Consider the following 11,572-nt stretch of genomic DNA (forward strand, 5'->3'; position numbering starts at 1 on the left):
TTTGGAGCCTGTCCTGGAACTAGCTCTGTAGACCAGGCTGGTCTCGAACTCACAGAGATCTGCCTGTCTCTGCCTCCCGAGTGCTGGGATTAAAGGCGTGTGATTAAGCACTCAAAGTTTTTTAAAGGCTACTTTCATATTTTACATTAATGAAACATTTCAGTAGAAATTATTTAATTTTTAGTACAAAATATATTTCTTCATCTGTGAAATAAGTACATATTTACAAAATTAAACATTATATAAGTTAAACATGAAACCCAAAGAATACAAAAACATTGATATCTTAATTTATAAATAATTCACAGTAATGCACTTCTTTATGGTAAAACTATAAAGGTTTTAGTAATATTTTAAACTGTATTTGTTCGCATAGATATAACAGTGAAACATATAAAAACACATTAAAAAGTTTCAACTTATTAAAGTGAATCTATCACTTAAGCTTTTAAAACTAGATTGTTTAAATTTAGTGAAACTACTACTTCAAAGCCAAACTCCTAATATGTAACTGCATTAGTTAATTACACTAGCAGTAATACTTCAGAACATTCTTCACATACTTACAATTTGCTAACAGAGGTGTGGTAGAGACCTCATTTCCCCTGTGCTTGTTGGTTAAAGTCGTAGACTGTTTTATGGGTGAGAAATGTTTCGTCGTAGAAGGGGTGTAGACATGCCTTACTTGAATTCCAGGAGAAGGAGATGTATGGATATTGCACTCAGCTAAATAAACAAATTAAAATAGTATTTTAATGACAAAGCATCCTAATAAAAGTGTCAATGTTCGCATGAAAAAAATGTATGAGGTTTAACAGCTTCAATTCAAGTGTTTATCAGGACTAATTTTGTATTAGTCTATACTACTACAGTGTAAGTTCTACAAAGAAATCAATGTTGAAAAATTTTATTGAGGCTAGCTTTAAGATTAACAGATTACAAAGCAACTTTAAAGTATGCTGACAGATCACTGAATTAAGTAGTAGAAGCAGATGTAAATTAGTCATGAAACAGGAAATAGTAAACAAAGTTTAAAAAAAGAAAAGGAATAATGTTCTTTTATTTAAAAACATACAAGTAGGCTGGGTGGTGGTGGTGCACATCTTTAATCCCAGCACTCAGGAGGCAGAGACTGGTGAACCTCTGAGAGTTCAAGGCCAGCCTGGTCCACAGAGCTAGTTCTAGGGCAGTCAGGGCTATACAGAGAAACTGTCTCAAAAAAACAAGAAATAAATAAATAAAAAGACACAACTAAGAACAACTGCATTAGGGAAATTGTAAATAAAGGTCAGGCAAAGATTTTATTTATTTGGGAGACAGGGTATCACTGTGTATCCCCGGATGGCCTGGAACTCACTATCTAGACTAGGCTGGCTTTGAACTCACCTGCCTCTGCCTCTCAAGTGCCAGGACTAACTAAAGGCATGCATCACTACACCTGCTTAGACAAGGAATATTTTTGAAAATTAACAGAAACTTCATGCTGGTTTCTGTGAGATTCTAGAAAATCTTCCTAAAAGATGACTTTCAGGCTCTTTGTTAGCTCTGATCTCATGGCAGAGAAACCAAAATGGAGCTGGGCAAACGAAAAGGGAATGTAGGGATCTGGACCATAACTTCCAGGAAATGAAAGGGAATGTAGGGAGCTGGACCATAACTTTCAACCTTTAAATAAGACAGACGCCACTTCCAGGTCAGAGTTCACTTGATCTTGAATATTTTTACTATCCTCTTCATTTAAGGACTTCACAAATCGAGAACATACATTCATATCAAATCGGTTTGGCAATATGAACTTCATTCCCATGGCAACACCCTGAGCTGACCCTTCTTCTGAGTTTGGGTCCAGCTGGTGCTCAATTTTGATGTCTGGCATGCCAGAGAGACTATAGCTGCTGGGGCACTCTTCCACGATCAGCTGGGCCCCAATGTCCAGATTTGCTGATGTAGCCATGGTTTCAATAATTAAAGCAGTTCTTCATAGTTTCTTCTTGGTGTTTCAAGGGTGTGATCCAGTATATTCTTGGAATTGGGATATTAAAATATCTGTAAGGAAAAATTTAGAAAATTTAAAGCAGCATATTAACTTATGAACATATACCTGCAATTGCTTTCAGCCACACATCCAAACAAATACACAGTACACAACATTCAGAGGTAGGTATCTGCCTACAAACTCAAGCTTTGCCATTAGCTGTGTGATGTGTATGAGTTACTGAACCTGACAAAGTCTCATTTGTAAAAAGAGATACCGCCATTAATTCACAGGATCCTGGAAAAGGATGAGGAAATACAGTATACCTCCATCACTGTGTCCAACACATTTCAGTCGTTTCTACCCTTTCCTATATCTATTGCCAAATGTTACAAAACTTACTTAAAAGTTAGTTATTACACTTATTTGTTTGCATGTGTGTGGGAACACATGGGCCACAGGATGCATGTAATCCCTTCTATCATGTGTGTCTCAGGGACTGAACTCAGGTCATCAGGCTGGTCAGCAAGTGTCTTTACTCACTGAGCCATCTCTCCAGGCCTACAAAATTTACTTTTAAAGAATCAAAAGTATATTTGTCAGCTTTTTTTTTTCCAGAGTAAACATAAACAACTTCATGTGAGTTTAAACAAAAAATAAAATCTGAAGATTATGGACTGGCATCACAGGATAAAAAACAGTCCTAAATACATAGTTCCTTGAAACAGGAAGAAATAAACATCCAGTTAGTTTTTGTCATGTGACAGCACATTGCACCTTGGACATTTTGAAAGGGTGCTCAATGTGCAATGATCAGAAGTACTTGGAATTAAGAGAAAAATGAATTAATCATGTGCCCACTGTTCAGTTTTAATTTTAAAATCATTTCAAAAGATTGATTCTGCTGTGCATGAAGCACTAAAGGGCAGGAAAGCAGTCTTCCACAGAGACATGCACACCAACTGGTTATGGAATAGGTGGAATAGTCCTGAAAACATACATATGAGTAACAGTATACAAGTCAGGTGTGATGGCTCACACCTTTAACCTCAGCACTTGGAAGGCAGAGAGAAGTGGGATCTCTGGGAGTTCGAGGCCAGCCTGGTCCACATAGAAAGTTCTAGGACAGTCAGAGCTACAAAATCAAAGACCCCAAAATCCTTAAAAGAGACAAATAAATAACCAGACAGTGGTGGTGCACGTCTTTAATCCCAGCACTCATGAGGCAGAGGCAGGCGATTTCTGAGTTTGAGGCTAGCCTGTTCTACAGTGTGAGTTCCAGGAGAGCCAAGGGGATACACAGAGAAACCCTTTTTCAAAAAACTCATAAAAACAGATTGACCCTCATTACAATTTTCTGAGCAGAATGGGCAGGTAATTATGTTCACCTCAGAGGAATCCTGGGACACACTCTGCTCTACCAACTCCAGCACTGCGCCCATTAAATAAATAAGCAGCAATGAAAGAATAGAAAACTCCCAGGGGAGAAATGAAAACACACTATAGTCAGAAAAAGTATCAACGAAGTTGTTACATTTTGTCAGAACCAGACAGAAAGTTAGTTCATTGACTGAGTGATGGAGACATAGAGAGAAGACGGAGTCTTTTTAAATAGACACCGCATGAAGAACCATTTATTGCTAGGCACTGGTGGGTTGAGAGCAATCCCACCCGCCCCCTCCCCACCTCCAACCCCGCCTGCCATCTCCCTGAGGGGATGGCACGTATTCCTTTGACAGCTTCCTTCAAGTTCCTATTAAGGAGGACAGATGGAGGCCTTTTTTTTTTTTTTTTTTGAGACAAGGTCTGACTTTATAGTCGCTCAATGGCCTAGAGCGCACTGTAATATGCCTGCTTCTGTCCCAGGAGTGTTGGGATTAAAGGCGTGCGCCTGGTGCTAAAACCACTCTTCCGGAGCCACAGGACACAAAACCTACCTGGTGCTCCATGTCTTCTGATCTTAATTTCAACCATGTTTTACATTTCCTTTCTCACATTTTTCTAATTGGATCTGGTTCTCCATTCTCAACACGCACTAATCAGATGTGCTAGAACACAAATTGTATAAATTTCACGAGACTCGATCATTTATGAAACCGAGTAAAAACAGCCATCTCTAATGTTCTTTGCAGCCCCTCTAGGACAAGTCAAGGTTTCAACATGCGGAATTACCGACTTTGAGGGGAGAACAGCGAATGCAGAGGGAACGCTTATCTAGATTCTGCTCCAGAGAGAAGCAAAGACGTTGATATGCCAAAACGTGAAATACAGGAGAGGGAAAAACGAAATGACAGAGGACGAGAAAGAGTTAACACAAAAGGGTAGGTAGGCTCACCTGCCAGAGCTCAGGGAAGCTTAGGGAATCTAAACGCGGGCAGTGGGCACCGACCCCGGCGAAGCTAACCGCAGGGGCTCCGCGTTCTTCCTAACTCTTGAAATTGTCCACGAGAGGAGAAAGGTGCTATATATATTTTAAATGAAAGCTGTCTCACAAGCGACAGGTGTCCCGGAGGGCGTTTCCGCTCTGTCTCCGCGGGCAGAGCTCGCTCTCGCGTGGCGAGCAGATCCCGGGACAGGGGACCGTCCGGCGGGTGGCACGACCACCCAGACAGCAGGCGATGCTCCGGTCCGGCCGGGGCCAGGACCCGGTAAAGGTCCGACCTGGCCGATCGGTAAAGGTCCGCAAACCCGGCCTGCTTCGGGCCTAGACGTCACTTCCTATTTTTTCCTCTTCTGGAAAAAGCCCAGAGCATTCAGCGTAGGCGAGACGACTTCCGGGGATTTCTACTTGCTTCCCTTGCGCTCCGCAGCCGAGGCTCTCAGAGCAGTACGGGTCCTCTCTGTTCCGGGTCACCAGAGAAAGGCCCGGGATCCCTCCTCGGTGCTCCACCTACCAGCGCTCTTTCTTGTAGTTCTGGGTCGCGCACCGCTTCTGCACATGCGCCGTTACGTCATCTGCCCGCGACGCACTCCTGCGCCTGTGCGTTTCCGGCTCCTGGAGCGTCCGCGTGAGTTTGAGCAAGTGCTTCAGACACATCTCCTGTAGGGAGCTGGCGAAGTCAGGGGAGTCGTCCTGGGAATCGGGGTGCCTCGGCGGACCCGCAGGGCCCCGCGGAGGTAGGCGATGGTGGTTCCCGGTGGCGGCGCAGGCTTGCTCAGGTCCCACTGTGATCTCTGACATGCTGGACATGCTGCCCAGGCTCCGCAGGAGATCACCGAACTTACCTGCCTCCGAGGGTCCTTGCGATTTAATTTCGCCTAGGCTCTGTTTGTTTCTCCGTAGTCGCTCTCCTAGCCGCCGCTGACAGTCCCTGGAGTGACCTGCTCTTCTCCAAAACCAAGGACAGAATTGTGTCCTAGTGATTGGAGAATGGCTGGGTATTCGTCTCCCTCTGCCCTGCTCATTTGATGCCCATCGTGTCACGTTATGCTCACAGACCCCGCTGAACTGGCATACTCTTTCCAGGTGGAAGTAAACAGCTTCCTCTTCTGTGTGCTCACCGCTCTAATTACAGAGTTTATTTGAACGTTTTGTTTTGTAGTAATGCCTGTTGTTCAGTGAACCCCAGTTTTCTTAGGCTCTGGCTCCGGCTTCCATTCGTTGTCATGACATCTCGCTATTTGTTTGCACTGTCTTCCCGCACACGTCCCACCAACGCCGTTCTTCATTTTTGCAATCTAGCAGGTCACCGCTGCTTTTCACTTCTTCCTTCCAGACGCTTTTATTTCTTGAAAAAATAGACTTATGAGGTACTCTTCCTTGGATCTAAACAATGCAGGTTTTTGCGTATCTAGTGAACTAAAACAAATTTTTTTTTAACAGGTAAACATCGTGCCCTATGTAGAGTGATTGGGCTTGGAATTAAATGAAGTAGCCCTTGACCTCAAAGAATTCTACTCTCTTTCCCAATCAACAACGACAAGACCAAAGATTGTATCTGATTATTGGGGAAGCCTACTGTAAACACTGTAAATTTTTCTTGTAAGTCATTAACTATATTAATATATATTATATGAAATGTATGTATTTGCTTGTTGGTTGGCCAAGTCTAAAATATTTACCATCTTGCCCTTGATGGAGAGTGTTTTTGAATGCCCGCTGTACAGCTTTGTTCTTGTTATAGACCACTATTGATTTTGATTTTATATTTTCCAATAGGAATGTGCACGATGCTCCTACCCCCCTTATAAAAAGATCATCGTTTGAGCATTTTTCCAAACAAATATTTCCAGTATATTGTTTTATTTAACTGGAAAAAGAGGCCATTACAGTGCGGTGTGACTAAGTGCACTTACAGAAATAGAACCAAAAAGGATCGTGGGAGAGAGCACCCAATCTCAGAAGGCAGAGAGGGATTTCTGAAGGACAGTCTGATTTCCTGTGGCAATCTTAAATAGAAGGTAGATGGAGAAAGGTCCTTCCTGGTTGAGAGCACATGCTGAAGTCAGAAGGAATGAGAGTGCCAAGTTTAGTGAACCATAAACAGTTGGTAATAGCAAGAGATGACACTTAAAAGGCCAGAGCAAATGGAACCTTGCATGCTAAGAAGCTAGGGCTTCATTTTCTGGACAGTGTTCAGTTTTGTAGCGACACTGGTAACTATTTGGAAGATGGATACAGGAGTTGAGGAGACTTTCAAATGGCAATGTTTCTATTCCATAATCAAAAAGACACGAGTAAGTGCAGTTGAACTTGGGTTAAGTGGAATCTAGGTTTAGAAATATTTGAGAGATTAAGGGCTGGGGAGATGTTTTAGTGAATTATAATGGGGTCAAATCCTGAGCACCCAGGTAAAAAGGAGGGCTTGGAGTGTGCCTAAAATTCCAGTGCTGGGGGGCAGAGACAAAAGGATCTCCCAGACTTGCTAGCCAGGCTCACTGGCTTGGCAGAATTGTCAGTTGGTGAGTTTTATGGTCAATGAGAAACCTCATCCTGTCTCGGAAATAAGGTGCAGCACCATAGAGAAAGACTTTAGCTTTGCACACAGACGTGCACACAAAGAAGCCACTGCGGGATGAGACCTTGATGTTTCTTTGATTCTTCTTAGGAATGAGGAGGAAAGCTGAGTCTAGACTCCTGATAGGCCCAGTTATTTCGGGTATTTGAAGGTTTAGATCATGTCTGTTTATTGTCCTGGTATTCCCAGTGTTTTGAATACTCTCTTAAACATTGTAGGTGTTTTATTGAATAGAGAAGTTTTTCCCTTAAATCTTAGTTTGCTTTGCTGAATCAAAACAGCAGTCAGAGCATGTCATACTGTTTGTTTTGGTGCTACTGATGGCGTCTTTGCAGGCTTTTCAGGGTGGATGAAAAGTAGCATCGCTGGAACCATATCTGGTAGACTTGGCTGTCTTCAGTTGGGTGCTTCACAGAAGATACTTTGGTGTCATTGTATGTAAAGAGCTTGAATTTGTTTTTAAAATCTTATTCTACCATTTTGAGTTTATTCTATTTCAGTTTTCTATCCTGAAGTTTAAACCTTTTAACATTTAATTTTATGTCTTATGTCAGAAGATTATTCCTAAATTCATTGTGTCTACACTAAAATATTAGCTTTGTTTTCCTTCTTTACATTTTTTTTAAAGGAAGTCAAGTCTGTAGAGATAACTATATTTCTAATTCTATATTATTTCTTTTGCCAAGGAAATGAGTATTCTAGGTCTGCATGCTTTTCTGGTTTGACTCTTGGAAGGCTGAGTCATATTTTTTCTCAAGAGTTGCAGACTGGTCTTGGAGGTTTGAGAACACACATATACAGCCAATATGTACAGATGGTGTGATGTGGTACCCTGGTCTATATTGTTCAAGTGTCTCTCTCTTCTAGAGTTCCAGTGAAATGATTTACTGGTCATTAATCTATGAAGTTCCACATAGCCTTTTGGAAGAAAGTGGAAGGAAACTCATACTTGTATGTGAACGTTTATAAACAATATGTGTTTTAAAATATGTTCTTCTTCCAGGCATAAGCCAGAGTCCTGCAGTTATCCTGACATCAGTTCCAGACTGTTGACCCCTGGACAACAGCTCAACTCTATGAAATCATGGCCGGTTATAAACCTGTAGCGATTCAGACATATCCTGTACTTGGTGAAAAAATCACCCAAGACACTCTGTACTGGAGAAATTATAGGGTAAAGTACGAGAGGAGATGAGGGAGGCGGAGTTTGCACATTTCTTTATCTGTTTATGTCTGTTTCTCCAGCTTATGCTGGCAGAACCGTTAACTAAACTAATAGTTTAGGTGGATAATTTGGTATCTGTTTTATCTTAGTGCTTCATGTAAAAGTCCATACCACTTAATTATACTAACCATGCAGATGCTTAACACAGGACGTGTGTTATGGCAAATGAAACTCTAGACTTTCCTGCTTTTTCTTACTCTGAAATTAGCTTCTCTGTACTTTCTAATAAGACTTGGAATGTTTTTTGTTTAGTTTTGTTTAGATTGAGAACCTAGAAAACTAGAAAAAGTTTAGAACTAGGAGGTTTGGGGGAAATGAAATATAATCTAATAATAAAAATATAAAGAGACTGAGCCTTACTCACAGACTAAAAACAGCTATAGCTCAGTTAGTAGAATAATTGCCTGGCATGCATGAAGCCCTGTGTTCAATCTCCATCCTTGCACAAACCTATTTAGTGGTACATGCCTGTAATCCCAGCACTTGAGAGGTGGAGGCAGGATGCTAAGTTCAGAGTCATCCTTACTCACTCAGGGAGGTTGAAGGTAGTCTCAGTCACGTGAAATAAAAAGCACTTGCTGCCTTTGCAGGGGACCTGGGTTCAGTTCCCAGCACATTGGGCAGCTTAGAGTTGCTCTTAACTCCAGTTCCAGGGGATCTAGTATCTTTCTAACCTCAGCAGGCATTTCACACATTTAGACGAGCAGATATACACATACACATAAATACAAATAAGATTTAAAAAACCCACAAGATAAAACCAATTGAGATAACAGTTTAGATTCTGTTGATTCTGTAATATTGGGACAAATAAAAAAGAATTGAAAAGGGCAATTGACAGTAGCTGTCATGATTTTATAAAAACATTGTTTTTGCTTTGTACTCATGGCTTAAAGCGTACTAAGACATGTAAAAATATTTATTGATGTATCCAATGTAATATTGGAATTCTTGAAAATTATATCCATTGGATGTGGACTGACTGTAAATTACGGTGAATCTTTATAAAAATGGAATGTAAATTTATTGCTTATATGCAGAGATTGCTAAGGTGGGTTAGTGGGTGCAGAAAGATGTAGATCTGTTTTATGGTCTGGTCATCTTTTTATTAACTTAGAATCATAGTTGGTAGATACAGGCTTAGCTCTTCTTTCTCTTGGGCATTGGAGTAAAGTTAGCCACTGAGACAGCGGGATGTGGCTCTCCAGCTGCGCTTATCTTCCACAGTGTCAAAGGGGTAGTATGGGATGGGCAGCAGGATGGGTGTTGTTTCACTTTCCTGTCTCTTTACCCTTCCTCTTTCCCTCATATTTCTCTAAACACAGCCTACTAATTAGTACTTAGAACAAAAAGAAACGGTCTGAAGGATAAATAGCGTAATTCTGTGTGTATCTCGCGTTTTTAACTCTGCCAATACTCTCTTGTTTTTCGTTCAGACTCCTGTTCAGATTAAGGAATTTGGTGCAGTGTCCAAAGTGCACTTTTCTCCTCAGCCTCCATATAACTATGCAGTCACAGCGTCTTCGAGAGTAAGTACAATAGTGAGCATCTTTGTTCTTGGTGTAGGATTTACTGCTGAGCTTGGGCCATCTAGTGAAATGCTGCTTTTTTTCTTACAGATCCACATTTATGGCCGGTACTCTCAAGAACCCATAAAAACCTTTTCCCGTTTTAAGGACACAGCATACTGTGCGACTTTTCGACAGGATGGTCAATTGCTTGTCGCTGGCAGTGAAGATGGTGTAGTTCAACTTTTTGATATCAGTGGGAGGGCTCCCCTCAGGCAGTTTGAAGGCCATACGAAGTAAGAGCCAGTTTGATGTGTTTTTGTTTTCATTTGTTCTTTTTCTCCTGAGCACTCTGCCCCATGCTTTTGATAAACATTGGTTGTGTGAAGATTATGCCTGTATGTACTTTATTTTCTGTTTTCTCAGAGAAAGAACTTAACCTGAGTTCTGCCATTCAGTTTCTAGAACTTGTGACTGCTCTAAGAGTTGTGTGTGGTGTTTAGAAAGTGGTCTTGTCTAGGAGGTTCAATGGGACCTGTGACCAGCTGAAGATGCGAACCACTGGTCTAACAGCAGCCTTCCAGCTCTAGTGATCCTGTCGGCTCGGCTGGCTCAGACCCTCTTAGCTGAAGTCATGCTGCCTTTGTTTTCTTTGATTTCTGGTATTTGCCCCTTGATAAATTCAGGTTTCTGACTTTTGTTTCAGGATTACTAGAGTCATTGCCGAAATCTGCTATTGATATAAAATATCCAAGTGTTTCTTTTTATTTTCTTTTTTTAACTGCAAACTGTCAGGATGTTTGTGCCCATCATTGAAACACTCAAAACAGAAACTCTTCATAGCTAGTCTTTCTCAAGTCTTTTCAAAGAGCTCTTTGTTGTGTTTTAAAAAGTGTACCTTTGCAGAGCTGGAGAGATGGCTCAGTGGCTAAGAGCCTTGCTGCTCTCGCAGAGGTTCAATTTCCAGCCCCCACATGGTGGCTCACAACTGTCTATAAGCCCAGTACCAGGACATCTGAGGGCACCAGGCATGCGTGTAGTGCACAGACACCCATGCAGATAAAACATAATTCTATATAATTAGTAAATAAATAAATAAAAAACTTTAAAAAATTACCTTTGTTGCAACATTTAGAACCCTGTTTCACTAATGACTGTATTCTGTTATGTAATATTCTTGCTAACCTAATAGTCACATGGTATCACACTTTGGGACATAGTATTACATTTACATACAAACACCCATTTTTCTCTTATTTTTTCTTTCATAAATCTTTTCTATTTTCTGAAGCTAAGTATTTATTTACTTATCGTGTGTGTTTGGGTGTGCACATGCCTGTGGAGTCAGGACACATTCAGGAGTTGTTCTCTCCTTTCATCACGGTGGTCCCAGAGACAGAGCTCGGGCGTCAGGCCTGGCAGCTAGTGCCTTGACCCAGGGAGCTCTCTTGTTGGCCTTAGGACTCTTTTTGCTTGTTTCATTTGTTTTTTTTTTTAATCTAGGAAGGAACATTTTATGTTAGAAGATGCAAGCAGCGGAGTTCTTCCCTTTTTGTAATCTGTTTTTGATCTTTCAGAGCAGTTCATACGGTAGATTTTACAGCTGACAAGTATCATGTGGTCTCTGGAGCTGATGATTATACAGTTAAATTATGGGACATTCCAAACTCCAAAGAAATTCTGACATTCAAAGAGCATTCTGATTATGTGAGGTGTGGCTGTGCTAGCAAACTGAACCCAGACCTTTTTGTAACAGGTTGGTAATTGCTTCTACTTTATTGCTATAGATTCTTTAGGATGGAGGGATTTAAATTTTCTTTAATAGATGGGGGTCAGTGGTGGAGCACTTGCCTAGTATGCATGAGACCCTAGGTCCATTTCTCAGCACCATAAAAAAAATATATAT

General features: G+C 41.1%; 2 protein-coding genes across 3 annotated transcripts in view; one reads left to right on the forward strand and one right to left on the reverse strand.

Annotated features, from left to right (window-relative positions):
• Positions 1-4,886, reverse strand: part of Ankra2 (ankyrin repeat family A member 2) — a 12,106-nt gene extending 7,220 nt beyond the window's left edge. The window contains exons 1-3 of the mRNA XM_005356439.2: positions 4,311-4,886; positions 1,666-2,046; positions 568-726 (exon numbers count right to left, since the gene is read on the reverse strand). Of these exons, the coding sequence (XP_005356496.1) occupies positions 568-726; positions 1,666-1,954 (448 nt within the window). The 5' untranslated portion in view covers positions 1,955-2,046; positions 4,311-4,886. The remainder of the gene's footprint in view (positions 1-567; positions 727-1,665; positions 2,047-4,310) is intronic.
• Positions 4,887-4,968: 82 nt separating this feature from the next.
• The window catches only part of Utp15 (UTP15, small subunit processome component), a 21,457-nt gene continuing 14,853 nt past the window's right edge, over positions 4,969-11,572 (forward strand). The window contains exons 1-6 of one of the 2 annotated variants that reach the window (XM_005356441.3): positions 4,969-5,092; positions 5,799-5,957; positions 7,937-8,107; positions 9,595-9,687; positions 9,778-9,962; positions 11,244-11,422. In XM_005356441.3, coding sequence (XP_005356498.1) covers positions 8,018-8,107; positions 9,595-9,687; positions 9,778-9,962; positions 11,244-11,422 — 547 coding nt within the window. In that variant the 5' untranslated portion in view covers positions 4,969-5,092; positions 5,799-5,957; positions 7,937-8,017. The remainder of the gene's footprint in view (positions 5,093-5,798; positions 5,958-7,936; positions 8,108-9,594; positions 9,688-9,777; positions 9,963-11,243; positions 11,423-11,572) is intronic. The other variant, XM_026783796.1, reaches the window with a different exon arrangement.

This window comes from Microtus ochrogaster, chromosome 19 (assembly GCF_000317375.1).
Source record: "Microtus ochrogaster isolate Prairie Vole_2 chromosome 19, MicOch1.0, whole genome shotgun sequence".
Taxonomy (NCBI): Eukaryota; Metazoa; Chordata; class Mammalia; order Rodentia; family Cricetidae; genus Microtus; species Microtus ochrogaster.